At 42.6% G+C, this 25,146-nt stretch overlaps 7 protein-coding genes across 11 annotated transcripts; 2 read left to right on the top strand and 5 right to left on the bottom strand.

Annotated features, from left to right (window-relative positions):
• Nucleotides 1-127: 127 nt before the first annotated feature.
• On the top strand, nucleotides 128-4,155 carry LOC108601051 (transcription initiation factor TFIID subunit 2). Its single transcript, XM_017988943.1, has 7 exons — nucleotides 128-195; nucleotides 260-314; nucleotides 378-541; nucleotides 601-2,205; nucleotides 2,262-2,674; nucleotides 2,735-2,945; nucleotides 3,007-4,155. The coding sequence occupies exons 1-7, from the start codon at nucleotides 146-148 to the stop codon at nucleotides 4,118-4,120; spliced, it is 3,612 nt and encodes a 1,203-aa protein (XP_017844432.1). The 5' UTR covers nucleotides 128-145; the 3' UTR covers nucleotides 4,121-4,155.
• Nucleotides 4,156-4,301: 146 nt separating this feature from the next.
• LOC108601164 (transcription factor SPT20 homolog) lies at nucleotides 4,302-8,552 on the bottom strand. Its single transcript, XM_017989096.1, has 4 exons — nucleotides 8,445-8,552; nucleotides 8,113-8,307; nucleotides 6,991-7,361; nucleotides 4,302-6,385 (listed from the first exon to the last, which is right to left on the bottom strand). The coding sequence occupies exons 2-4, from the start codon at nucleotides 8,147-8,149 to the stop codon at nucleotides 4,445-4,447; spliced, it is 2,349 nt and encodes a 782-aa protein (XP_017844585.1). The 5' UTR covers nucleotides 8,150-8,307; nucleotides 8,445-8,552; the 3' UTR covers nucleotides 4,302-4,444.
• A 5,264-nt stretch (nucleotides 8,553-13,816) lies between these two features.
• Nucleotides 13,817-18,567, bottom strand: LOC108600799 (glutamic acid-rich protein). Of its 2 annotated transcripts, none has more exons than XM_017988579.2 (8): nucleotides 18,447-18,567; nucleotides 17,999-18,390; nucleotides 17,875-17,928; nucleotides 16,638-17,095; nucleotides 15,532-16,204; nucleotides 15,145-15,468; nucleotides 14,453-15,081; nucleotides 13,817-14,388 (listed from the first exon to the last, which is right to left on the bottom strand). In XM_017988579.2, the coding sequence occupies exons 2-8, from the start codon at nucleotides 18,311-18,313 to the stop codon at nucleotides 14,100-14,102; spliced, it is 2,742 nt and encodes a 913-aa protein (XP_017844068.1). In that variant the 5' UTR covers nucleotides 18,314-18,390; nucleotides 18,447-18,567; the 3' UTR covers nucleotides 13,817-14,099. The 2 variants fall into 2 exon arrangements, with proteins under 2 accessions (XP_017844068.1, XP_017844069.1); XM_017988580.2 differs by having other exon boundaries at nucleotides 17,999-18,290.
• A 219-nt stretch (nucleotides 18,568-18,786) lies between these two features.
• Nucleotides 18,787-19,976, bottom strand: LOC108600526 (uncharacterized Golgi apparatus membrane protein-like protein CG5021). Of its 4 annotated transcripts, none has more exons than XM_017988171.2 (4): nucleotides 19,832-19,976; nucleotides 19,598-19,680; nucleotides 19,310-19,544; nucleotides 18,787-19,257 (listed from the first exon to the last, which is right to left on the bottom strand). In XM_017988171.2, exons 1-4 carry the CDS (start codon nucleotides 19,853-19,855, stop codon nucleotides 18,928-18,930), a joined length of 672 nt encoding a protein of 223 aa, XP_017843660.1. In that variant the 5' UTR covers nucleotides 19,856-19,976; the 3' UTR covers nucleotides 18,787-18,927. The 4 variants fall into 4 exon arrangements, with proteins under 4 accessions (XP_017843660.1, XP_017843661.1, XP_017843662.1 ...); XM_017988172.2 differs by having other exon boundaries at nucleotides 19,841-19,975; XM_017988173.2 differs by having other exon boundaries at nucleotides 18,789-19,242; nucleotides 19,832-19,972.
• A 211-nt stretch (nucleotides 19,977-20,187) lies between these two features.
• LOC108600524 (UDP-glucose 4-epimerase) lies at nucleotides 20,188-22,605 on the top strand. The gene is made up of 4 exons (XM_017988168.1): nucleotides 20,188-20,686; nucleotides 20,841-21,134; nucleotides 21,339-21,629; nucleotides 21,687-22,605. The coding sequence occupies exons 2-4, from the start codon at nucleotides 20,892-20,894 to the stop codon at nucleotides 22,206-22,208; spliced, it is 1,056 nt and encodes a 351-aa protein (XP_017843657.1). The 5' UTR covers nucleotides 20,188-20,686; nucleotides 20,841-20,891; the 3' UTR covers nucleotides 22,209-22,605.
• A 61-nt stretch (nucleotides 22,606-22,666) lies between these two features.
• LOC108600527 (tax1-binding protein 3 homolog) lies at nucleotides 22,667-23,935 on the bottom strand. Its single transcript, XM_017988175.2, has 3 exons — nucleotides 23,772-23,935; nucleotides 23,490-23,618; nucleotides 22,667-23,431 (listed from the first exon to the last, which is right to left on the bottom strand). Exons 1-3 carry the CDS (start codon nucleotides 23,823-23,825, stop codon nucleotides 23,243-23,245), a joined length of 372 nt encoding a protein of 123 aa, XP_017843664.1. The 5' UTR covers nucleotides 23,826-23,935; the 3' UTR covers nucleotides 22,667-23,242.
• Nucleotides 23,936-23,983: 48 nt separating this feature from the next.
• LOC108600525 (mediator of RNA polymerase II transcription subunit 30) lies at nucleotides 23,984-25,028 on the bottom strand. The gene has a single exon (XM_017988169.2). It carries the CDS (start codon nucleotides 24,986-24,988, stop codon nucleotides 24,032-24,034), a length of 957 nt encoding a protein of 318 aa, XP_017843658.1. The 5' UTR covers nucleotides 24,989-25,028; the 3' UTR covers nucleotides 23,984-24,031.
• Nucleotides 25,029-25,146: the final 118 nt, after the last annotated feature.

The raw sequence follows: 25,146 nt of genomic DNA, 5'->3' as shown, positions 1-25,146 counted from the left end.
GAAGTCTGGTATTTAGTTTTAGTATTTTTTCCAACACTTGTGATTTGGTCACATTTGTGTGTGAAAATAAACAATGCGGTGATGAATTGATAACAGAAAACGTCAATTATTAAAAAAAAAGTGTATAAATAATAAACAAACAGCAATGGAGACGCAGCCTGAGGTGCCCGAAGCACCGTTGCGTCCATTTAAATTATAAGTATACTGTTTTAATGCTGTGGAATTGTTAATTAATGTTTGCTTTTTCTCCGATCAGCACGGCGCATCAGGTTGTCAGCCTCACCGGCATAAGTTTCGAGCGTCGCAGCATTATTGTAAGCTTTCTGACTAAATAACTTATAAATTGTTCAACTAAATGTGTTTTAAATGTTTTGCAGGGCATGGTGGAGTTGACTATTGTGCCTAATAATGAAAGCCTGCGTTTGATACGTTTGAATGCCAAGCAGCTGCGCATCTATAGCGTGGTGCTCAATGATGTCTGCCAGGCGGAGTTTGTATACTTTGATCCATTTCAGGATATATGCTACAAGGAGCCAAAAAGGTAAGTTACAACAATCAAACTAAATTATTTAATTGAATGTACGCTTCATGGCTCCACAGTCGCTCATTGGATGTGTACTCCAAGCATCATTTGGCAGCAGCGCAAATAACTGATCCCGATGTCAACAATGGTGAGCTGCTTATACAGGTGCCACCGGAGGGCTATTCGCTTATACAGGAGGGTCGAGGCTTGAGAATACGCATTGAATTCTCTGCGGAGAGTCCTAAAAGTGGCATGCACTTTGTCATACCGCCCACCTCAACAGACGATGACACTGCACAGCTGAACTGCGCGCATATGTATACCAATTGCTATGAGAACTCTACACGCTTGTGGTTTCCCTGCGTGGACAGCTTTGCAGATCCTTGCACGTGGCGCCTAGAATTTACAGTGGACAAGAATCTTACAGCAGTCAGCTGTGGTGAGCTGGTGGAAGTGATTATGACGCCGGATTTGCGCAAGAAAACTTATCATTATACAGTGGCAACGCCCGTGTGTGCGCCCAACATTGCGCTTGCCGTGGGACCGTTTGAAATCTATGTGGATCCACATATGCATGAAGTGACGCACTTTTGTTTGCCCGGCATGTTGCCGCTACTGAAGAATACTGTGCGCTATTTGCATGAGGCTTTCGAGTTCTTTGAGGAAACGCTATCCACGCGTTATCCCTTCTCCTGCTACAAACAGGTGTTTGTAGATGAACTGGACACGGACATAAGCGCATATGCTACCATGACTGTAGCCTCCGTGAATCTGCTGCACTCCATAGCTATAATAGATCAAACTTATGTATCGCGCACATTTATGTCCAGAGCTGTGGCGGAGCAGTTCTTTGGCTGCTTTATAACTTCACATCACTGGTCCGATACGTGGCTAGCCAAGGGCATAGCAGAGTATTTGTGTGGATTGTATTCCAGAAAGTGTTTTGGCAACAACGAGTATCGCGAATGGGTGCAAACGGAGCTGGCACGTGTGGTCAAGTATGAGGAGCAGTATGGCGGCATTATACTCGATTGCAGTCAGCCGCCAGCACCACTGCCAGTGTCCAGCACCAATCCTGCAACATCGGCCAGCAAACAGCAAGAGATTGTGCATTATTTTCCAATCAAAAGTTTGCATACCGTTTCACCCAAATACGTGGAGGCCATGAGACGCAAAGCGCATTTGGTTATACGCATGTTGGAGCATCGCATTGGACAGGAGCTGTTGATACAAGTGTTCAACAAGCAGCTGGCGTTGGCAACGAATGCGGCTTCTACTAAAATTGGCTCTGGACTGTGGTCACAGCTGCTCATCTCGACGAACATTTTCATCAAAGCTATTTTCACTGTAACCGGCAAAGATATGTCTGTGTTTATGGATCAGTGGGTGCGCACTGGTGGACATGCCAAGTTCTCCTTGACTTCGGTATTCAATCGCAAGCGTAATACTATTGAGCTGGAGATTAAACAGGAATTTGTAAATCAACGCGGTGTGCGCAAGTACAATGGACCTTTGTTGGTGCAGCTGCAGGAGCTGGATGGCACCTTCAAGCATACGCTGCAGATAGAGAATACGCTGGTCAAGGCGGACATTACTTGCCATTCAAAGAGCAGGCGTAATAAAAAGAAAAAGATACCCTTGTGCACGGGTGAGGAAGTAGATATGGATCTCAGCGCCATGGAGTAAGTGCAGCAGCTCAATTTATGCAAATTTAAAATTAATTCTTCTCTATCTTAAGCGACTCACCTGTGCTGTGGATACGCTTGGATCCCGAAATGATTTTACTGCGTGATCTCATCATAGAGCAGCCCGACTTTCAATGGCAATACCAGCTGCGCCATGAGCGCGATGTCACCGCACAGTTCCAAGCTATACAAGCGCTGCAGAAATATCCAACAAATGCTACACGTCTAGCTCTGACAGACAGCATTGAAAGCGAGAGCTGCTTCTATAAAGTGCGTTGCCAAGCGGCCTATAGTCTGACCAAGGTGGCCAATCAAATGGTGGCCGCTTGGAGTGGCCCGCCCGCTATGTTGAACATCTTTCGCAAATTCTTTGGCAGCTTCAGTGCGCCGCATATAATCAAACTGAACAACTTTAGCAATTTTCAATTGTATTATTTGCAAAAGGCTATACCAGTGGCCATGGCAGGTGAGTTGGCAACTCATTTATAAATAATTAAATGCTTAGTACATTCATTCATTTTTGTAGGTCTGCGCACTTCGCATGGCATTTGTCCGCCGGAAGTAATGCGTTTTCTGTTTGATCTCTTCAAGTACAATGAGAATTCACGCAATCATTATACGGATGCGTACTACAGAGCAGCGCTGGTCGAAGCGCTGGGTGAGACACTGACGCCTGTGGTGTCTGTCGCTATGCATGGCACACAAATTACAACGGACAGTCTATCCACAGATGCCAAGTGAGTGGCGCAAGCTTCTCAAAAAATTACACTTCTTTTATTGATTTCTTTGATTTGACAGACTGGTGCTGGATGAGGTGACACGTCTGCTCAACATGGAGAAGCATCTGCCCTCCTATAAATACATGGTATCCGTCAGCTGCCTTAAGGTCATACGCAAGCTGCAGAAATTCGGTCATTTGCCCAGCTTGCCGCATATTTATCGCAGCTATGCGCAGTATGGCATTTACTTGGATCTACGCATTGCTGCCATGGAGTGTCTGGTGGATTTTGTGAAAGTGGATGGACGCAGCGAGGATTTGGAGCATTTAATCAATCTGTTGGAAACAGATCCGGATCCAGCTGCGCGTCACGCCTTGGCACAGCTGCTCATAGACAATCCGCCGTTTACACGCGAGTCGCGCAGTCGCCTGGACAAGGCTAATCTTGTAGAGCGTTTGTGGCTAAGCATCAACACTCTAGCCTATGATACTAAGCTGCGCTGCGATATTGTGGATCTGTACTATGCGCTCTATGGCAACAAGCGTCCCAATTGCCTGCAGGTCAATGAGAATCAGAGCTTCTACAAGGATTTCATGAAAGAAGGCAGCAGCTCATCAGGCAGCTTTAAAAAGAGCGAGCCGCGCTCCACAGAAGAGCCGCATAAGCCGCCAGGTTTGGTCACCATTAAGCGCACAGCTACTGAAGCGTTTGAAGTGGGCGATGAAGTCATCAAACTAGAGCGCAGCGAGGAGATTACCGTGCTGGATGATGAACTCAATATGCAAGCCTACGACAGTGAAACCAAGCTGAACATAATGCCCTCAGACGATGCCTACGCTGGCGAATCGTTGACCAAGCGTCTCAAGACCGAAATCTATGCTGAGGATGAGAACTCGATGCATCATGTGCTGGATATGGCCGAGTCAACGCGCTATGAGAGCAGCTACGATGAGGCCAAGTTCAAGACGGACGGCAGTGTGAAGAAGAAAAAGAAGAAGGACAAGAAGAAGCACAAGCATAAACACAAGCACAAACACAACAAGGACAAGGATAAAGATAAAGAGCGCAAGGATAAGGATCGCAAGGATCCACAGATATCGCGGCTGCAGGCGCGAGAGACGGCTACGCCTGAAACTCTCAGCTCAGCGGATAGCAGCAACAGTAATAGCAATCCACCCATGGGTCTTACTTAAGTTATTGTGTGTTCAATTGTGAAATTATGTTTAAATATGAGTAAACTAAAATTTATATAATCGAAAGTTTTTTGTAAATCTTAGACCGAAAGAGCTGATGGCTTCGCTATTCGCTTTTAATTCGATGATGTGTGCCACTCGTTAAAGTTCTTAATAATGCTCAATTGCATATTTTTCTTTCGATTTATTTATAATTTAACGTTATACAAGTGCTGAACATGCAGAAACATTTTTTTACAATACTTACAACTAGACAATGCGGGAAAGTGACATTAACTAAAGGATAAACGGCAGCGCTGCCTCTCCCACAACTTACTTCTACCCTCACTGAGTCTTCTTGGACTCGGCAGGAGCGCTGGCCTTGGTCTCCGTGCCGGCCACAGCAGTGTCCTGCTCATCGCGTGGATGTCGCTGCAAATAAGTGACGCTGCCGCCGCCAATGCCTGTGGCGGTCTGCTGCTGATGCTGCTGCTGCTGCTGGGCGGCACTTACCTCGGCTGCTGTGGGCGTGGATATAATCTTCACCGAGGGCTCGGAAGGCGCAGCTAGTGAGCGCTGATGTGACAACAGCTGATGGGGATGTTGATGTTGACGCTGATGCGCAGCCAGTTGACGCGTTGCCAGGCGCATTAGGTGTGCGTAGTCTACAGGCGGATGATTGCGATACTCGGGATGATCCTTGACGTACTGCTCATAGGGCACGGGCACCGGCACAGGCACAGCCTTGACGGGATAGCCTGCCTCAACCAGAGCCTGGAACTCAGCTTGAGTCAAGGGCTTGCCATTGGGAGGCGGCAAATTCAGCTGCTTCAGCTCCTCCAGCGTGCGCAGCTTCGAAGTGGGCGCAACACGTGTAGGCGTGGCAATGCCAGTGCTTTGGGAAACATAAATGCTGGACTGCGAAGGCGCCGGCGAGGCGGGATAGTCAATGGGCAAAGCAGTGGGCGCTAGCTGATGGCGTTGCGGCGCATGCTTGAGCGGATCAGGCGGACTGGGATAGAAATGAGCTGTCGTAGGTGTGGGCGCTGGCGTGTAGTCGGCATAAAGCAAAGCCTTCTCATAGTTCTTGGTGGGACTGGGCGCGGCCAGTTTATACTGCTTGCTGCGATAATGTTTGGGCTTGGGCGGCGCCGTGGGGGTTGCCTCCTGGTAATAGTATTGGGAAGGCTGCGGCTGCGCTGGCGCACCCGTGGGATAAACTACAGGACCCAGACGCGTGGGCGTGGGCTGCTGATAGCTGCTGAACTTGAAGAGCGACGGCACAAACGGTTGATTGTTGGCATCCAGCAGCGAGTTGGGCGTGCTGGCCAAATAAGCTTTGGGCTGGCGCAGTGCAGGATGCGAAGTGGGCGCCGCTGGATGACGCAGCAGCTGCGCATGTTGCTGCTGCTGCTGTGCATGTTGCTGTTGTACATGCTGCTGTTGTTGATGATGTTGCTGCTGCTGACTCAGCAACGAGGGCTCATTGCTGCTGTCGACATAAGCCAAAGCCTGATGCTTGTTTGCTGCCAGCAGCTTTTCGATTTCGCTCTCCAGCGAGGACTTGGCCAGCGGATGATTGGGCAGCGTTTTGTAGCTTATCTGTGGCTGATAGTAAGCAATTTGTGGTGGCAGCGCTGAAATAAGTTGCTGAGGAGCAGCACGTGTGGGCGTGGGCTCCTCCTCTTCCTGCGATTGCTGCTGCTGCGAATGTTGCTGTTGTGGATGTGGCAAGTACTTGGGTCCGGCGCGCGCATAGTTGGCTTGCAGCAGCTGCTGCTCGGCTAAGTAGCGCTCACGATAGTTACCCAGACCCAAGACAGGCTCTGCCTGCTGCAAAACTTTGTGTGTGGCTGCAGCTTTATGTGATTGCTGCTGCTGCTGCGCCTGTTGCTGCTGCTGTTGATGTTGCTGCTGCTGCTGACGCAGCTGCTCATGATAAGCGCGTGCCTGCAGCTCTTCCTCCAGCAATTTTAAAAACTGTTCCTCTGGTATTACCTGATAAGGTTGTGGCTGCTGTTGTTGTTGTTGTTGCTGCTGCTGATGTTGATGCTGCGGCGCTGGCAGCGGCAATGGCAGCTGATAACCAGCAGCTGAGCCATAAGCTCTCAGGCCTTGTGGCTGTGGCTGTATCGACACTGCATAGCGCTGCTCTGCTTCCTGTTCCTGCTCCTCCTCTGCGACGGGTGGCGACTTCTTGGTGGGCGCAGCTGATGTTGCTGCTGTTAGCTTGTTGCCCTTGGGCTGCTGCCGTTGCACGTCTTGCAGATAAACATAGTGTTGCAGCTATAAATAAAAAAGCGTAGGCGATAGACTCAAGTGCTAGGGCGTGTCAAGCGTTTTTTTTAAAAGTTAAGCGGCCAATGCCAGTTACAGACTCTCAAACTCAAAATGGCAGTTAATTTAATGTGTAGCCCACTTAATTTAACGGCCAACAACAGCAACACACATTGAGCAAGCCAGAAATCAAGTCAGCTGCGCTGTGTGACTTACATTTTGGACACAAAAACAAATGGCAGTGCTTTTAATTTTTGTATTATTTTTATAAACAATTTGGCAACCTAAACATTGTTGTCGTTGTAGGTAATTGCAGTCGCAATTTGTTCCCAAAAAAAAAAAAAAAAGAAAAAAATGAATGAAAATCAAAATAAATGATGAAAATGAAGTCAAGCCTCGAGCGAAATATTGGTCAAGGTTTCAGCGCTGGCGGCCGGCGAAAGGCAGAATGTTTGTCAATTGTTGTTCGTTTGTTTGTTTAACATCCTGCATTGTGCAAAGAATCGTGTAATTCAGTTAAGTCACGCTTAAAGCCTGCAGCTAATTTGTTGCACTAATTTGTGCTTTGGGTAAAAGGCCAACCCCTTACTGCTGCCTTACGCCCACTCACTCACCTCTTGACTCTGCTCCAGCAGTTGCGCCGCATGTGGTCGCGCATTGGCTGCCGCAAAGTTGCGCAGCTGCGGCTCCTGGTGCGACTCATGCTGCTGATGCTGATGCGGTGCAATGGGGCGTATGATGAACTGATTTGGCTTTGTGCCATATATGCTCTCCTGCCCATCTTCGGGATCATCATTGGCGGCAGCGCTGCTATCGCTGCGATGATTCGGATAATTGGCTGTCTCTTTGCTGCTTACTTGTCGCTTGTCTTTGCTTGGCTGCGGCTCCAGTGACGCAACGGCGGCGTCGGCGGAGGCTGCATTGTTGTTGTTGCTCTCGCTTTTGACTTTGCCATCAGCTTCAAGCGCCTGCACGCTGAGATGACCTGCAAGGCAGTAAAAGTATTAATATTAAGCAAAAGTCAATCACAAGTCTTAACTTTTTAAAGTTTGTTTTTAATCCACAGTAATTAAATTTAGTTTAATATGCTACATTTGATAACGAGCTAAGCTGCAAGCTATCATAAATTTTTATGTGCGAAACATAAATCATTTAACAATAGTTTCTTTTCACTTTTGTATGCTAGTTAGTTAGACACGTTAAAAATTTATACATGGCTTTAAAAAGTAGCAATAAAGTTGTTATAATTTAAATTTAAATAAGACATAAAAAACTTTTTTGTTGTAGTTTTTTCAACTTCATTGTTAGGCTTTGTTAAAAATTTGGCATGCTTTAAAAAAAAAAACTTTAAATAAATATTATAATAATAAAAAGTTTTGGCAAAGTTAGCTATAAATTACATTCTATATTATTTATGTATTATTTAGTCATATATAATTATTTTAATTAGTTTGCAATTAAGACAAAGTCTTTTGCTTACTAGTGTGAATTTAATACAATAGGCAATTAAATTAAAATGATTTAATTAAGCTAACAAATACTTTAGTTTATTCAACTCAAAAGTTAATTACTTTATTTTATCTAATAATGTAGACCAAACTCAAACTCTTTACATGCTTCAAACTCTTTGCTAACTGAACTTCAAGCGTTTGCTGTTTGCTTACTGCAAACTCAATTAAACTAAAACAATAGTCAACACTCGAAATATCTTTCCATTTTCTTTTAACAATACTCACCCAGCAATAGTGTTAGGGCCAATATTTGAATTCTCATTGTGGCGTCTAAACAACCGGGACTAGGAATTGAATACACTAATGCTACAATTGCAGCAGCCTCGTTGTTTGTGTTGCACGTTTGTTACTTTCACAGTCACTTTTACTGAATTTGAACTTATGTCGCTTCCTTTTTCCTCGACAAAGAGCTTAGCATAGCTAAAGAAAAAAGAAACACAAACACAACTATAGCAGCAATTATATAAAGTTATTTAAATTTTTTGCTGGCGCACTATTTAACAAAGTTAATCCTTTAGGCACGCACGCGTTGGTAAATTTGTAATGCTTTAAGTTACCGTTAAGCTCCTGCCTGTGTTGCTGTCAGTAACAACAGCAACAACAACAATAGTTGTTGGTCGTATTTAGTTGTTTTTTTGTTTATTGTTTAGATGGCGCGCGTTGCACGTTCGAATAACGAATCTTTGCCATTGTGCGAGCGACACTTGTATTTATAAAAAGACGCGGCGAGACAAACAACAAACCGAACACACGAAGCGAACCGTTTGCCGACCTTTGCGGCAGCGGCAGCGGCACAAAGAGAAAGGTTGCAGCAGCAGCGGCGATGGCAGCAGCAGCAGCTTCTCTATTGGCAGTTTTGGGGGGTGGCGGCTACTTTTTGGTTAATTCAACGTTGACGGCCGTAACTGCTAGTTAGGCTGCTTTTAATGGGCACCACTGTGCACCACGGTAATCGCCTGGAAGCAGTTGCCGCTGCTAATACTGCTGCTGTTGTTGTTGTTTTGGGCCTGGCCGAGGCTAAAGGGCATATTTGTTGGTGTTTAAGCTTGGGCTTAAATTGTGCGCATTACATTTAACAAGCGTTAAAATTGCACATTTGCATGGCATATTTAATAACAATAGCTAAAGCTTTAGTCCCGCAAAAGTTTGCTGCCTAAGTCTTTCGTTTTCGTTTGACATTTGGGCCAATGCGTGGGCGCACAAAAGCCAATTTGGCTTGATCGCGCTTACCCAATGCTAATTGTCTGTCTGCCAGCGCTTGATTGCCGTTGCCGCTGCTGCTGCTGCTGCTGTCGTTGCCTGGTTGGTTGCTGGTGTCAAAGTTAACACGGTAGCTGTGAAATCTAGCGCTGAGGAAATGGCGACAAATTATAGAGTTCCCGCATGATGCGCGTTTGCCATTTCCTCATGCTTTTTAAGCCCCCGAAAATTGATTAAGACAATTGGCTGGCTGGTTGGCTGGCCAAAGCGCGCGCACGGACAAATCCGTAACTAAATAAATAAGTTTTAAGATTTAAAACGCTGCAACATTGCTTTTTGCGCAAGCAGTTGCATGCCGCATGTGGCATGCACACATTGTCATTTAGTTGTCTGCGTGCTGCTTGTGAAATTGTTGTATTGCATGCGCAGACGAAGACGACAGCAGCAGCAACAAAAACAATAACAAAAACAATCGACTCTTCTTTGCTTTTGCTCTGCTATTTATTATTATTGTTTTTTTTGTATCAACTTTTAATTTCAACTATGTTGCATTTGACTGCAGCTAAATCAATGATGTTGCTGCTGGCTGCATGTTGCTGTTGCTATTGCTGCTGCTTGTTTGCCTGCTGCACTTCACAGTTTGGCATTTGCATTTTTTTTGTTGCTTTTTTTGCCCACACGACAGTTTGATGCTCTAAATTTTATGTGTATAAATTTTTTTATTTTGATAGCGCGTCAGTTGCAATTGCAATTGCAACAGTAGTCAACCTTAGCATTTAGTTTTGGCCGAAGAACTTAATTGGCCGAATTCAAACTATTTCAAGTTTTTGTTTACTGCTTGTCGTCGGCTGCTCTTGTTAATGAAATGGCCTCTGGTCGCTTGCATAATCCCCAGCAGCAGCAGTAACAGCAACATCATCCGCCGCCAGTCAACGCTACGTATACTTTATATGTCAAATGTTACATATCTCGTCGCAATTGTTATTGTTACTTATACTTATAGACTTGCTAATGATATTGCTGCTCATAATTATAGCTAATATGTAATTAAAGCGAGACACAACTACAAATTAAAATGGCATTCAATTTATTACTCATACGAGCAGTTGCGCTATTAAACCGCTTAAGCTTAATTGACAAATCTACGGCTTCCCTTTCCCTCAACTCAAACTCAGCTTATATGTAAGTACTAACGGTAATGCTTCATTGGCGATTTATGTTTTGCAGTCGAACTAATGAACTATTTATAGTTATTACTATTTTTATGTTGCTACGCCACTCACAGCGGTTTTTGTTATAGCTATTAGCAGCAAATGTTTTGTTGCTGTTTACGAATTTTTATTCTCTTCAGTTTTAATTAAAAAGCGAAGTTTTATTCTGTAGCTTTAGTTAAGGTTCGTAAAAAAAATGCTGTCTAGCTAAACTTTTAATATTCAAATGAAGTAATAAACTCAATTTGTGCAATAAACAAATTGTTTTAATTTCAAAATTTGTATTGTTTTTATATTTGCTAACTAAACTTTTATCATAAATCAAAATAACCGTCACTAAACGATATTTTGCATTAATTAAAGTCAGGCCACAAACAAAGCGCATTCTAATTTATGTTTATGTTTGCAACGTCAATTTATTTAAATACAATTAAAGCGAGCTAAAGCCATAAAACAATGTTTATGCTTACAGAACGAGCTAAGCCCCCATAAAACAAATTCGTGATTCATGCAAACAACAACAACAACAGCAACATAGAGAAGACTCCCAATTGTAACTTAATTTCAAGTTGTTGCAAGTCCGGGTTTGGCGGCGCCTCAGCTCAGGAGGCTAGCAGCGCCGCCACACATGGCCAAGTTATGCATAATTTACTAATGAGCCTGGCCGCTTGGCTATAACTGCAGATAATTTTATCTGCTGCATTTGGGGGTCGAGTTTGGGGGGCTGAACTTTTGACTTGCATTGTTTGATTTACGTTTTCCTGGTTGCTTTGGCGTAGCAGCAGACACAATGTAAAAGTGTTTCACTTAATCGCAGCATAATCAACAGTCAGGTGAATTTAATGAGCGCAACAAGTGCGTTAATTTAAGGTATTTATGCGGCTTAATGGACAGCTTAAACAAATGCGCACGCTGCACGCTGCCGATGAAAATTTATAGACTATGCAACGCTTGCACATAAATTGTCATAGAAAATAAAAGCCCAAAAAGCTTAATTAACATATGTCTATGTCTATAAGTATTACTTAAGCGCTTACCAAATCAAAGAAAGAAAAAAGCGTTGCAATAGCCAATTTAGAGAGCCCAAATACTTACCAATAGCCAGCCACGTAGCAAAACCTCAATGGAAATAAAACAATGGCATTTATGAATGACGACTCATCTAACTCAAGCCAGCATGCATGTCGAAAAATAATCATAGAAAATAAATATATAAAAAAACTACATATAAAGAAAAAAAAATTATGTTCACACTAGCGTAAGTTGCTGACAGCTGTAACAACAGCGCGCCACAAGCAGCGAGGCATGTAAACTCGTCTTTGACGCTACTCCGCGCTCCGCGCTCGCTGCACTCAAACTTTTAGCCTATGAGCTATTGCGACTTCATTTACATTTTGGGCGTGAGAAGCATGCAGCGAAAAAAAATTGGCAACCAAGTCAGCATCTTTCCCAGCTTGACTCTAATTAGACCAAAACCACGCCCCAGTTTTATCTAGCTCTGGCACAAGTTATAACATCTTGCGTGCCATAAAATGTTCAGCTGATGCAACATTTGTCAGTTGTCTTTATGCGGAACTGCAAATTATATGTACATAGCACACAATCTATGATGTGCCAATTTGCATTTGCTGCCTATATATGTAAACACACAAGTGCTGGCTGTCAACGTTTTGGCCATGGTTTTGTGGTCGCACAACAATTAAGTTCTCTGTGCATTTAACATGCCTAAAGTCAGCACAACACAAGGCCCTAAGCTGGCCACAAGCCGTGTGAAATATTCACACATGGTAATTTAATTGAAATGTACAAGAATTTCAAATAGAAACAGCACAAAAGCTTAAGCTACAAAGTTATCGTTATCGATATTCAAATGCTGCTCTTTTGCAACACTATCAATGCGCTTTCGCCTAACGTCTTAACGTATTAAAAATAAAACAATGACTTGGCTTAACAAAAACCTTTATAATTTTGTATACACACTTAATATATGCTAATGCCAGCATTTTGAGTGTCAAGGCTATTTACAAGAAAAAATCTTTGCTATAAAAGCAAAGAAATTAAAGAAACAAAAAAATAAACATATGCTTAACTATGTGAAAATGCGCGAAACAAAGCATTTAGCCAAAACAATTAGGCACGCAACCAGCTCAATTTAACTGACATTTCAAATGTTTTAATTTAACAAACAACTTGTTGCTTATATGAGAAATGTCAATGCCCATTGGTGAGCAAGCAAGCGGAGGGGGGCCTAAATGCGTAGCGCAACAAGTGGCAAGTATCAAGTAGCAACTATTCCCTGGCAAATATTTATATATCTATTGGCTGTCTGGCAAACTGGAATTGCCGGAGGCCACCTTGGCATTTAAAATGTGGCAAAGTGCAGACAAAAACAAAACTGAAAAAACCACAGCAAGGAAGATGCCAGCGCAAAAAATCTTAATAGAAGCGCCAAAAACTAAATAAACAACAGCTTAAATGTTAATGCCGGCAAAAAAACTAAACAAAAAATTGAGTCGACAGCAAAAACAAACCGGATTGGATTGGTCTCGCAGACAACAGAACAATGTGCACATAAATCTCGCCAGCGGCATAATTGCAATTTAAACCAATGCTAAATCGCATGAGCGATGGGCCAGCGGGATTAACATCAGTTACCAGTTACCAATCGCTGCCATAATCAAATCAAAACTTGACATTGTGTGACGAAGATACACACGATTTAAGAAAAGGAAGAGGAGCCAAGCTGCTGCTGCTGCTGCTTTATATTAACGCATATTAAGTGGCAATGTGGTGAAGATTGCATAAGAGCATGGTAAGATAAACAGGGAGACGGACAGATAGACAGTGAGAGCGACACTTTACCACATTGGCATTCATTCATATAATAATATCCACAAATCCTACGTGACATGCGGTGAAAGTTAATTTGGCGAAAAATTATGAAATGAAATGTGGCCAACACACATACACACACACTCACATATGTTTGGTATTGTTTGCAAACGGAAATAAAAACAGTTGCAACTGCAAATTCACTCTTTGCAACAAGGTTAATAAATACTGCCGAAAAAAGTGAGGCGGCCTCCAAGCCGTTGCCATTTCTCTATTGCTGCCCTGCAATAAATATGCACACATGTGTGTTTGTCTACCTGTGTGTGTGTGTGTGTTTGCTATTGTTTGTTGCACGTCCAGCTGCAGCTTTAGAAAGGTTGCCATGCTACGTTAGTCAGCACCTGCTGCGAAAGGCAGTCTACACTGCAATAAACAGTAGATGCTATGCTATGAAATTACAAATAATAATATAGCACAATCTTGCGGATGTAAACAACAAACAAACCAAGATTGAGCATTATATGGTTTGCGTATAGAATTGATAAATTAATTGTCACATGTTCTCTTTATAAATTAAAATCTAGCAACAATTAGGAGCTCTAAACTTTCTTTGCAACTCGTTTTTGTCGAGTGTAGCGAAATCGCTTTATAAAATTCAAAATGCTTTACTTTCAATTATTTTGTTGTTAAATTAAGTCTAAGAGTTTATTAAACAAGTCTATACACAATTATAGACACAGCTTCAGACCTGCATGCTCATGTTTCATGTTTAACTTGTATTACATTTTCATTTTGTATTGTATTATGATGTGTATGTAATTGTTGATGTGTATTACAACAAGCACACAATGGATTGGTGCACAGTTGTATGTATATGTGTGTGTGTTTATGTCTGTGTTTGTGTGTGTCTTTGTATTTGTGTATGTGTTTGTGTCTGTGCTTATATATGTGTTTGACTGTGGCCCTCACTCACTTGGAGTCAGTTGTTGATTTGGTCGCCGCCTTAATTGCAGCCACCGAAGTGCGTTTCACATTGACCGTCACTTGACGTTTGCTGGAGGCTGGGCCGGGACGATTGGCCTTGGTAGCTGGTGCCTTGGGTGTGGCCTTCGGCTTGGCGACTGTCTTACTGGGTGTGCCAGGTGTTGCTTTCTTCTCTGCTGTCTTGTCTGCAGCAGCAGCGGACTTCGTTTCCTTTGTGGGCTCGTCAGCGCTGCCATTGGCTTCATCTTTAGCGTCTTTCAGTTTGTTTTTCTCGCTGCCAAAATATGAGTCATAATTAATATAAATTTAATACAATTTTGAAAGTCGATTGCACACACCTTTCAATGTCAATATTCAGCACCGATTCATCCTCCTCTTCCTCCTGTCCTAGCGGCTCCACTTGAGCCAGTAGCTCACCAAGATCCTTGTCGACCTCCTCCCATAACTCATCATTATGCTTCTCAGCGTCTTCATCATCCACATCCTTATCTTTCATTTCCACATCCTCCTCCTCAGCTTCTTCTGCTTCTTCATCAGCATCTTTTTCTAGCAGTATATCCTCCTCATCATCATGTTCCTCTTCTTCACCAGCATCCGACTTGGCCTTCTTTTCATTATCTTCTTTGTGACGCAAATAATTCTTTAGATGCGAATGCCGCAAGCAATGTTTCTTTGAATACGCATCGAGTGTGTCATCACCCAATTTGGGTGAATAATGATTGCACAGTTCACAATAGAAGGCCTCCACACTTTTGATAAAGTCCAGACCAATCAGACCACGTTTGCGTGTCTCCTCATCAGTGCTCTTTTGAGCTTCTTCAGCCTCCAGCAGCAAAGCATCCACATCGGCATCCACAATGTCATCATCAATCTCACCCACAGAATCGACAGTGAGGAATTTGTTCAAATCGATTTCACGCTCATCAACGCTATCATCCGAGCCGGATTCATCGTTGCGTACTTTGTTCTAGATACATAAAATAATTAATATGAAACTAAGTTTTGTGCCTTATGGCAGCATATTGACTACCTTAATGTGATCCAGTGAGCAGCGATGATTCTCATACAGCATAGAGTTCTTGAAAGCCAAATGACAGCTGCCGCAATAGGGCATGACAAACTTCTTAATGGTCTTGTGATGCTCCGAAGCCTGATGCAAGCTCTTGGGCTGACGATAGGCCAAACGGCAGAGGCGACAATAGCGCGACTCATACTTCTCCTTGCTGTTCTCTTCAATCTCACGCTGCGTGGTGCGTTGACGTGCGCGCATGCGCTGCAGATCAGCGCGTTGACGCAAGGCAACAGTGCGCATGGTGTTCTTATGCGTGCGTGAGTTCAAATGATAATGATATTCCTGTCAAAAGATAAAAAGCCAGTTAAATTACATGTGTTTCTAGTAAATGTTACTTTAGCTTACCTTGAAGGTCACACACTTGATGCGGCAGTGCACGCAGATGAGCTTGATAAAGGCACGATGTAGACGATTGTGCTCATCATCGCGATGACGTGAGCTGGTGCGACGCTCATGGCGCTCATCGTCACTCTCGATCTTGTCTTTGTTGCGTGAGGAGCGTTCCTTCTTGGCGCTTGACGATTTCTTCTTGTCATCAACATCCTTATCCTTTTTCTTACCTGTTGTTTTATCAGCCTTGGCGGCTTTCTCTTTGGACTTGTCGGCGTCATCGGTAGCTTCGCTCTTGCTCTTGCTTTCATCATTATCAGGTGATAGTGGTTCGCTTTTGATTTTGTCAGCTTTTTCATCATGCTCCTCATCATCCTGTGCAGCAGTTGTAGACTTTGCCTCATTAGCCTTGTCGTCGGCATCATCGCTGGCCTTTTGGCTGCTGCGTTTCTTAGTTGGCGATTTCTTGCCTGAGCTATCTAAACTCTTTTTCTCACCATCACCACCATCGTGCGTCTCATCTTTATCGTCAACGTCATCATCTTGCTCATCCTCATCGCCATCTGCGTCATTGCTCTTCTTCTTGTTGCTTTTCTCCGAGCTGTCCTTGTCGTCATTTTCAGAGCCATCATTGTCGTCGCTTGAATTATTGCTGCTGTTGCCTCCTTGGCGTTGGCGTCGCAATGAGCTAATACATGGGAATTCGAATTGAATTTGTTGGCATATTTTGTATTTTGTAATTTTTTTTTTTTGGTGAAATGTAGGGAAGGCGCAAATGCAAATTGTTGTAATAACATTTATAAAGTTGTAAGCTAAGCAAAAATAGTTTTTGTTTAGAGTGTATCGAGTGTTGTTGAAGTTGTTACAAGATTTATACACAAAACACAACATTTAACGTAGTTTTAAGAGCGCTCTCTTTCGCTCGCTCTTAATCGCTCGCTTAATCATTAGCGCTTAGCTCAATACTTGTGGCATATATATTATTAGATAATAATAAAGAGTGTTCATAACACATTTAAACAAAATATATATATATATTATTATATTGGTGGTGGCTCTCTTTGCCTTTTGTTACCTCTCTGAGAATCTCTCTTTGCAAATTGTTTGTTGTTTGTATTTACCTTTTCAGCTGTTGTATCTTGAGTAGGCGTGCACGATCTTTTTGCTGTGCATACATCAGCTGGCGGCGCATAGTGCGCAGATCATTGTTATCAACAAAGCGTGGACGCACAATCCGCATGGTGCTACTGCCGCCGCGCATTGTGGTGCGTATCATGCCACCGCGCACGGCCAATGAGCCGCGTGCACGAGATATATAACTGGTGCCGGCAACGCTGCGCAGCAATGGACGCTTTGGCGGACCCATTGATGTGTCATTGTCACGCTGATGTCGTTGATTGCCGCCACCATCATCGCGTGGACGATATGAGCTTGATCCGCCACCGCCGCCGCCGCCACCACCACCACTGCCACCGCCGCCAGAGCTATTGCGTGGATGATAGCTAGATGAAGAGCCCATGTTCTGCGATGACGAAGGACGATCATTGTGATCGTTTGACGACGACGTACGACGATAATCCTATGACGATTGATGAGTAGTAAGCAGTGTAGAGGAGCATTGATTTTGTTTTTTGGATTTTTTTTTTTTGATTTTTGATATTCGAATACATAGATATACATATAAATTGCATATATAGTACAGTACAGCTAGGTGAGCTGATAAAGAATGCTATATATTTATAGTTATATAAACTGAGTTATCTCAAATGCAATAATCGTTATCCTGGTACGTGTGTGTGTAGTAGTAGTAGTAGTAGTAGAAGTAGTAGTAGCATGATGAATAAACCTTATATATTTTTAGCTATTTAGACGAATCTCGTTTAGAATACTTATAGTTCAAAATCTCTTTCTCCCTCTCTGTCTGTCATTCTCTCTTTCTGTCAATCTTTCTCTCACACAATCAATCAATCAGTAAATCAGATTATTTTTGCCATAAGCTCAATCGCATATTAAAATGCATCTAAAATTTGTTTTTGCTTTAGCAATTTCTTTGCTATATACACAATATATATAAATCTGAGAGCTCTGTGCGTTCTCAAAGCGCTTTTTGATCTGCACTAGCTGCACTCTCCATTTTTTATATACGCTTTTTGGTTCCGGCGTTTTTAAAACCTTCACAAGTGCTATAAATATTTGGAAACTCATTAAAATTACACAGACAATGGCCGCAATACAGTATTATATCTATGTATATAGCTCGTATATATAAATGGCTTATAAAAGACACCTGCGAATTTTCTTTTTTCGTCTTTCGTAAAGGTAAATTAAGCATTAAGGCTGAATCGAAAATAAACTTACATCTTGACGCGGCCGCTTGCGGTCGTCATTACGACCACCATCGCGTGACGAATCCTGTGTAGCAAGCCAACAAATTATCATAAATTGCATTTAAATATGTATGTATATAGTGCACACTACTTACATAACTACGCTTATGAGCCGAGCTCGAGTCATAGCGTCCGCCGGAGCTAGAATGATTGAACTTGTCACGATTGCGATTATCATAATGATCGTCGCCACCGCCGCCGCTATAGCGATTGTTATGATGATTGTTATAGTTGTTCTCATAGCGACCCGTATTGGGACGGTAGTTGCCCTGGGTTCGTGTATTTACATAATTACTGGAATTGCGATTATTGTAGTAGTTGCCACCCCCACCACCACGCATGGTGTTGCCTCCACGTGGGATATAACCGCCGCGTCCACGCATTTTACTAAAATTGAAATTTGTATTCATTTAAACTAGCGCTCGTTCTTTGTCTGTGCGGAGCACCCTGTTTGCGGCGCCGGCGTCTCCAGTGGCTAAAATCAATACTTTTGCACGCAAGCATATTTTTGAAAATAAAACTACGTTTTTTCACTGCACTTACCGTTAGATAGTTGCTTTTAATAAGTTTGTTATAAATTCACAAGTTTATTCGCTTTTACGCAATGAATTTGCACTTATTAAAGGTTTTTATTTGACAATTTGTGAAATAGAACCGTGTGCTTAAGTGAAAATTTGATTCTACTCTAGATGACAGTGTGCTGTACTAGCTTGAGACTATTATCGATATGCTTATTAATATTAGTGCTGCCACATCTGCAAATCTAGTAGGGCTGTGAAAATAAGTAAAAAATATCGTATCGATATATTTTTCATATCCCTAAAATCTAACCCGGTCAATTTAAAAACTAATTTTAATAAAGTTTAATTAAGTACAAGTTTTTATTTTAATCGAAAGAAAGCAGCGTAATTGTAATAAAAGTTGTAATTCCTATATTAAGGTAAGCATATGATACACAGACACAACGACCTGCCGCTAGTTTATCTTATTACCATAAACACTAAATACTCTTTGGAATTCAAGTTCAAACTACGCCGGTGGGACGCACATTTGTCGGTGGAGCTCCAGCACTGGGCTTGGTCATCATATCCATGGCATTCTTAAAGAGTTGTGTTTTGACAAAGTCTGTGGCGGCGCTGTTCAAGTCCTTGCTGGCACCATAATTGCACTTGATATATCCATAAAGGTTAGCCGCATTCAGAGCTATGGCAATCATGACCAGCAGCAGCCACTTGAACTTGAGTCCAAATAGTGCTACTAGAAAGAATAGACCCCAAAACAATGGACAGAGTACTAAGCCCAGCCAGAAAATACGCTGCTCGTGCTTGTTGACGCGACTCTGATGGGAAGGAGACTGCGTTACATTTATCACATTGACTGTAGTTTTGTTAGCTATATGTACTCACGCTCTTTGACTCGAACACCCAATGCGACTTGCCATCGTCATCAACGTAGTTCCACCAACGTAGCCCAACGAGCAATCTGCCCGAGATGTTCTTCACTGTCCAAAAGTCGGCGGAGAGAAAGAGCACAACAAAGACAAAACTGGTAATAAATGAATCGCTGAACCAGCCGCAGAATATGTATATCACAATAGCCGCGCCACGGAAGAACAGATGAAAGAACGTCACATAGGGATGCCTAGAAAAGTCCCAATTAGTCACAGATACAAATTTGAGAACGGAACTGCATACGTGTATTTTTGGCCGGCAACGCTGGGATCACGCATCTCATCCTCCTCGCCAAAGGGTATTGTGTCATCGTCAAGTAGTGGCACCTGCGTTAAATGATTACTTTATCACTGTTTTCTTAACCTTAGGTTAGTTGTTTTTAATTTTTTTGTTAGCACTTAGCGCGTTATTTGGTTGTTGTTGTTGGCAGCTACAGCCCAAACTGCTGCATGTTAGCTGTTAGTGTGGCATACATACATTTCTTACCGTTGCGGATGCCATATTTATTGCGTACTTTGACTAAAGTTTAACTAAATTTATGTAAATATGAGCTTGAAAGTAAATTATTGCATATTTTTCACTTGCTGCCTGCGTAGCTTAATCATACAATGGATGACAGTGTGTCGACTGCACTGCTGATTCGACTTGTTCAAAAAACCAAAAGTAATGAACAAAGGAATCAGTATTGGCAACAAAATGTCAGCTGTGGCAACTTGGCTAACAATTAGATATAAATGGTCTGGCAACACTGCCATCTTTATTGTTTACATTTTGCTGATAATGAAAAAAGCGGGAGTATTCCGATGAAACCTGTCTTAATTAGGAAGCAATAAAGTGCAATTGATAAGCATGTATAGAAGCCGTAATTTGGGATGCGTCAGACAAGAAACTAGCAATTATAGCTAGCAGAATTATTGATAAGAAAGCGGGCGACTGATAAGCAAAGCTAAAGGGAACGGAAACACAAGTTAAAAGCGCCTCGCACAACAACAGCAATCAGTTGTGAGCAGACCGCACAGCAAAACAGACGTACAGTAGCAGATGAATGAATGACTGCGAGACGAGGCAACGACAAGTGCAAGAAACAAGTTACTATAACAACAAAAGCAACAGTGAAGAAGATACTCGCAAGCTTTTAGGCGGCAGGGGTCAGCGATCTTAAACCAACAACTGGCATTAACAGGGCGTCATTATTAGTGCGTGTAAAATACCAAATACAAACATAATTTCAAGGGTGTTCATGTATTTGTGTAAATAATTGAGTAATAAATTAGCTGATTCATCTGCTTAGTGAAGCAGCGGCCGTTTTGTTTAAAGTACTTACGTGTACAGGTGAGTGCTAATTCTGACACACATACATATGCACCTGCTTACGTCGGCAAAGCACCGTTAACTAGAACTCTCTCAACGTATGCTTGTGCGTTTGTGTGTGTAGAAGAGAGAATTTCGCTTGAACTTATCCAATTTTCACTTTTATTACCTACAGAACCCCAAGCAAAGCAACTCACGTTACAGTTGTTCAAGCAACTTCAGCACAATGGCACCACCCACAGTTTTGGTCACTGGCGGCGCTGGCTATATTGGCTCGCACACAGTGCTGGAGATGCTCAATGCTGGCTACAACGTCATCTGCGTGGACAATCTCTGCAATGCTTTTAGCAGTGGAGCAGCTAAGCTCCCGGAGGCGCTCAGTCGTGTGCAGGAAATCACCGGCAAGAAGGTCAACTTTTATCGCGTGGACATCACAGATCGCGAGCAAGTTCGTTCGGTCTTCCAGGAGGTAAGTTCTATAAGCTGATTTGTTGACGTCAGCAGCAATTTTGGATACATGTGGCATATGCTCTTATCGCTATCAACGAGCGCGCGCGTTTGTTTACGCAGCCGTTGTGCCTACGCCCTGCCTCCATATAGCAGCTTGACCTCGACGCAAATTGTTGACGTTGCACTCGACTCCAAACAGTTGATTAATGCGTAATCTTTTTAGCACAAAATTGATATGGTGGCGCACTTTGCTGCATTGAAGGCTGTGGGCGAGTCCTGCCGTATACCCTTGCAATACTATCACAACAATATGACGGGCACAAATGTGCTGCTCGAGGCTATGGCGGACAATAATGTCTTCAAGTTTGTCTATAGCTCGAGTGCAACTGTTTATGGAGAACCAAAGTTTTTGCCTGTCACCGAGGAGCATCCCACAGGCAATTGCACATCGCCCTACGGCAAGACCAAATACTTTACTGAGGAGATTCTTAAGGATTTGTGCAAATCCGACAAGGTGCGTAGTCTTATTAAACAAGTTTGCATATTTATCATTGCTTGTAATTCACTCTAGCGTTGGGCTGTAGTTTCCTTGCGCTACTTCAACCCCGTGGGCGCTCACATAAGCGGTCGCATAGGCGAGGATCCCAATGGCGAGCCCAACAATCTTATGCCCTACATTGCCCAAGTGGCTGTGGGTCGTCGTCCCAAACTTAGCGTCTATGGCAGCGATTTTCCCACCAAGGACGGCACTGGTGTGCGCGACTACATACATATCGTTGATCTGGCTGAGGGTCATATCAAAGCTTTGGACAAGCTGCGCAACATAGCCGAAACAGGTTTCTTTGCTTACAATCTGGGCACAAGCGTTGGCTGCTCTGTGTTGGATCTAGTCAAGGCTTTTGAGGTGGCCTCCGGCAAGAAGATCAACTACGAATTGGTTGACAGACGCTCGGGTGATGTGGCCACCTGCTATGCGGATGCCCAGCTGGCCGAACGTGCGCTGGGCTGGAAGGCAACGCGCGGCATTGATAAAATGTGCGAGGATACGTGGCGCTGGCAGAGCCAGAACCCCAATGGTTATGCCAACAAGTAGTCTAGCGTTTGTAGCCCATAATATACGTGCCACATGCTTTCCATATAGAGCCTATTGCTTAGTTCCTCAGACGCTTTCCAATTATTTAATTTTTTTAATTAGCTAACGCATTTTTGTTTTTTTCAAAAGTGCAAAATGATGTTACAAAATTTTATTGTATGTGTGTAATTAAAAAACATAACGAAACAAAAAAACATTATGTAAGCTGATGCAAGCAAGGTGCTTACAATATCATTACCCGTTATCTGTCTCTCTTGGCAAACAGAATGCGGTTACAATGTCAAGGTCAAATCGAAGGCCGGCCGTCGTAAATAAACAACAAGCGCTTTGAAGTCTTTGTCTAGCGGCAAAACATTTATTTTAATGCAATCTAAACATTTACAAAATATTTGTTGTACAAAAAAAAACTTAAAAATACATATTTAAAAAAACCCAACTGCACAATTAACATTTATCACAATCTATGTACTATTTAGTTGCTTTAACAAGTTTATGGGAATTTGCTTTCATTTCATTATTTTTGGAATGCTTGCTGCAGTATATATAAAAGTACAAAAATTGTATATCTATATAAATACTGACGGGTCTTACAAGAGATTCTTCGGCTGCTTGGAAAATGTAATAAAAAAAAATTGAACCTGTTGCTTGAACTTGGCTTAAGTTAACTATTTTCAACCTCGTTGCTTCTCTGTATATAGTTGTTGTGTTTTGGCCATGATTTTACTTATTTTATTATGCTTTTAGTACAACAAGTGTAGGTACTAAGAAACTAGTCTGGGTTTTCTTATGTATGCCTCGCTATAAACTTAAACCAAGTTAATGTAAATCAATTTAACAAGCAGCTCTACTTAGCTATATGTCTATATGAGTGCGCGATATGCATAATAGTAAGTTAAGGTATATATAATCTTATATATAAACACAAGTGTACGCATAGTTTCTGGTAAAGAGCGCTAGCTAGAGATCTTAGCAGTAGTAGAGAGTTGGTGTAAGAGTGAGCGACAATATAGTCAATAGGAAATCTGCGCCTAGATTTAAGTGGAGGTAACACCTTTGCGCGCTACCAGCATATTAAGTATGGGATTCTTGCGTATATAGCTAACAGCCTTTTTGTGAGTAACCATAGTAAAGTCATAGCCATTGCACTGGAGTATCTTATCGTGGATGCGAAGACCAGCGCGTGCTGCAGGACTGCCCTCATGCACCTCCGTTACATAGATGCCCTGCAAAGCAAATTTAACACGTATTAATGCATATTTAATTATTGTTCTAACTACGCACGTAGTCCGTATAGCCCTGTGGACTTTTTTTGTAATCCTGATCAATGCCGCCTCCAATTTTAAAGCCACACTTGAGTATTTCTCTGCCCTCCTGGTCATAGTCCTTTTCCTTGTGCAGCGTTATGGGTATCTAGTTACAAATAAGTTAGAAATTTATGACTAATATTGAGAAAGTTCCAATTTCACTTTACACCTACACACACTCACACACACATACACAAGCAGCTAGAACGCTGTGGCTGCCTGTGTATGCGTGTGTTTTGCTCTAATATACACAACTTACACTTAGACACTCCATGGCCGTGCCCGCCTGATGCTGAAATGCCATTTTCGCCATATTGCTGCCTTTTTAATAAGCTTTACTGCAAATTTAATACAAAAACGTTAAATTTATGCTTATTTGCCAGAGAAAACGCAACGAAACAATTTCTTGCGCAGCCAAACACACAAACTGTAATTAGTGTTGTAAAACGCTAAAAATATACAAAACACATATTTGTTGCTTATTTACGTTTTATTTGCATAAATTTGAAATAGATTAATTTAAGAACGACGCATTGCCATCATAGTATTTATTTCCCATATTATAATGCGTGTTCTGTCTATAATCTCACGCAGCTGACGATTTTTCAGTTTTACTGTTTCGATTAACTCCTGATTCTCCTGCAACACCTTGCGATACTCATCGCACTGTGAAGGCTCTATGCGCGGATCAGGCTCATCTCTGTAGGGTATTAAGGTTTCGGCGTTCATGTAGTCCATTCCCGCATCATTACACTTTTCATAGATGATGCGTACACGCTTAAAGAGCAGTCGTATGGTCCTAAAGTATTCCTGCACTTTCTTCTCCGTATTGTTATCCCGATGTGAGGTGGGTTGTATGTTCTTTAGCGCGGAGAATACCTCCTGAAAACGTGAGGCTATATCCTGCACAGTCTCCTGCCCCAAACGTGATAGCTGCACTATGTTGATTTCCTTGTGCGGATTGGGTTGCGATATAGCCAGCATATTGCTGCCACCGCCTCCAGCGCCAGCTGCGCCGATAGGTGCATTATGTTGTAGTTGTTGTGGATTATGTTGCTGCTGCTGTTGTTGTTGTTGCTGTGGCATATTTCCTTGTTGTTGTTGTGGCGGTCCTCCTGGACCAGCCATACCAACTCCTTGCTGTGGACCTATTGCTCCCATCATTTGTTGCTGCATTGCTTGTTGTGGTGGCATATTACCCATTGGCACGCCCACACCGCCTTGCATCATTTGTTGTTGCTGCATTTGTTGCTGATGTTGCGGTGACATGCCCATGCCCTGCATCATTCCAGGCGGTCCACCAGGGCCTACAGGGCCGGCATTGGGATTCATCATGTTCATCTGATTTTGTTGCGGCGACATATGCATGCCACCACCGCCCTGCATGAATCCACCCATGGGCATCATATTGGGTGGTCCTCCACCACCACCACCTGGTGGCCCCTGGTTCATCTGATTTTGTCCATATTTCCACATTTTAACAACAATGATCAAACAGCAAACAAAATGTAACCAATACAAGTGGTCGTTTAAGAACACTACAAAAAAATAAAGCTAAATTGCAGTATTTAATCGATTACTCGATAGGTAATCGGTCTTAAGCAGCAGCAAGTGTTTTTTAAAATTCTTGTAAA

This window comes from Drosophila busckii, chromosome 3L, assembly GCF_011750605.1.
Source record: "Drosophila busckii strain San Diego stock center, stock number 13000-0081.31 chromosome 3L, ASM1175060v1, whole genome shotgun sequence".
NCBI lineage: Eukaryota > Metazoa > Arthropoda > Insecta > Diptera > Drosophilidae > Drosophila > Drosophila busckii.
This window is presented reverse-complemented; position numbering and strand designations above follow the sequence as displayed.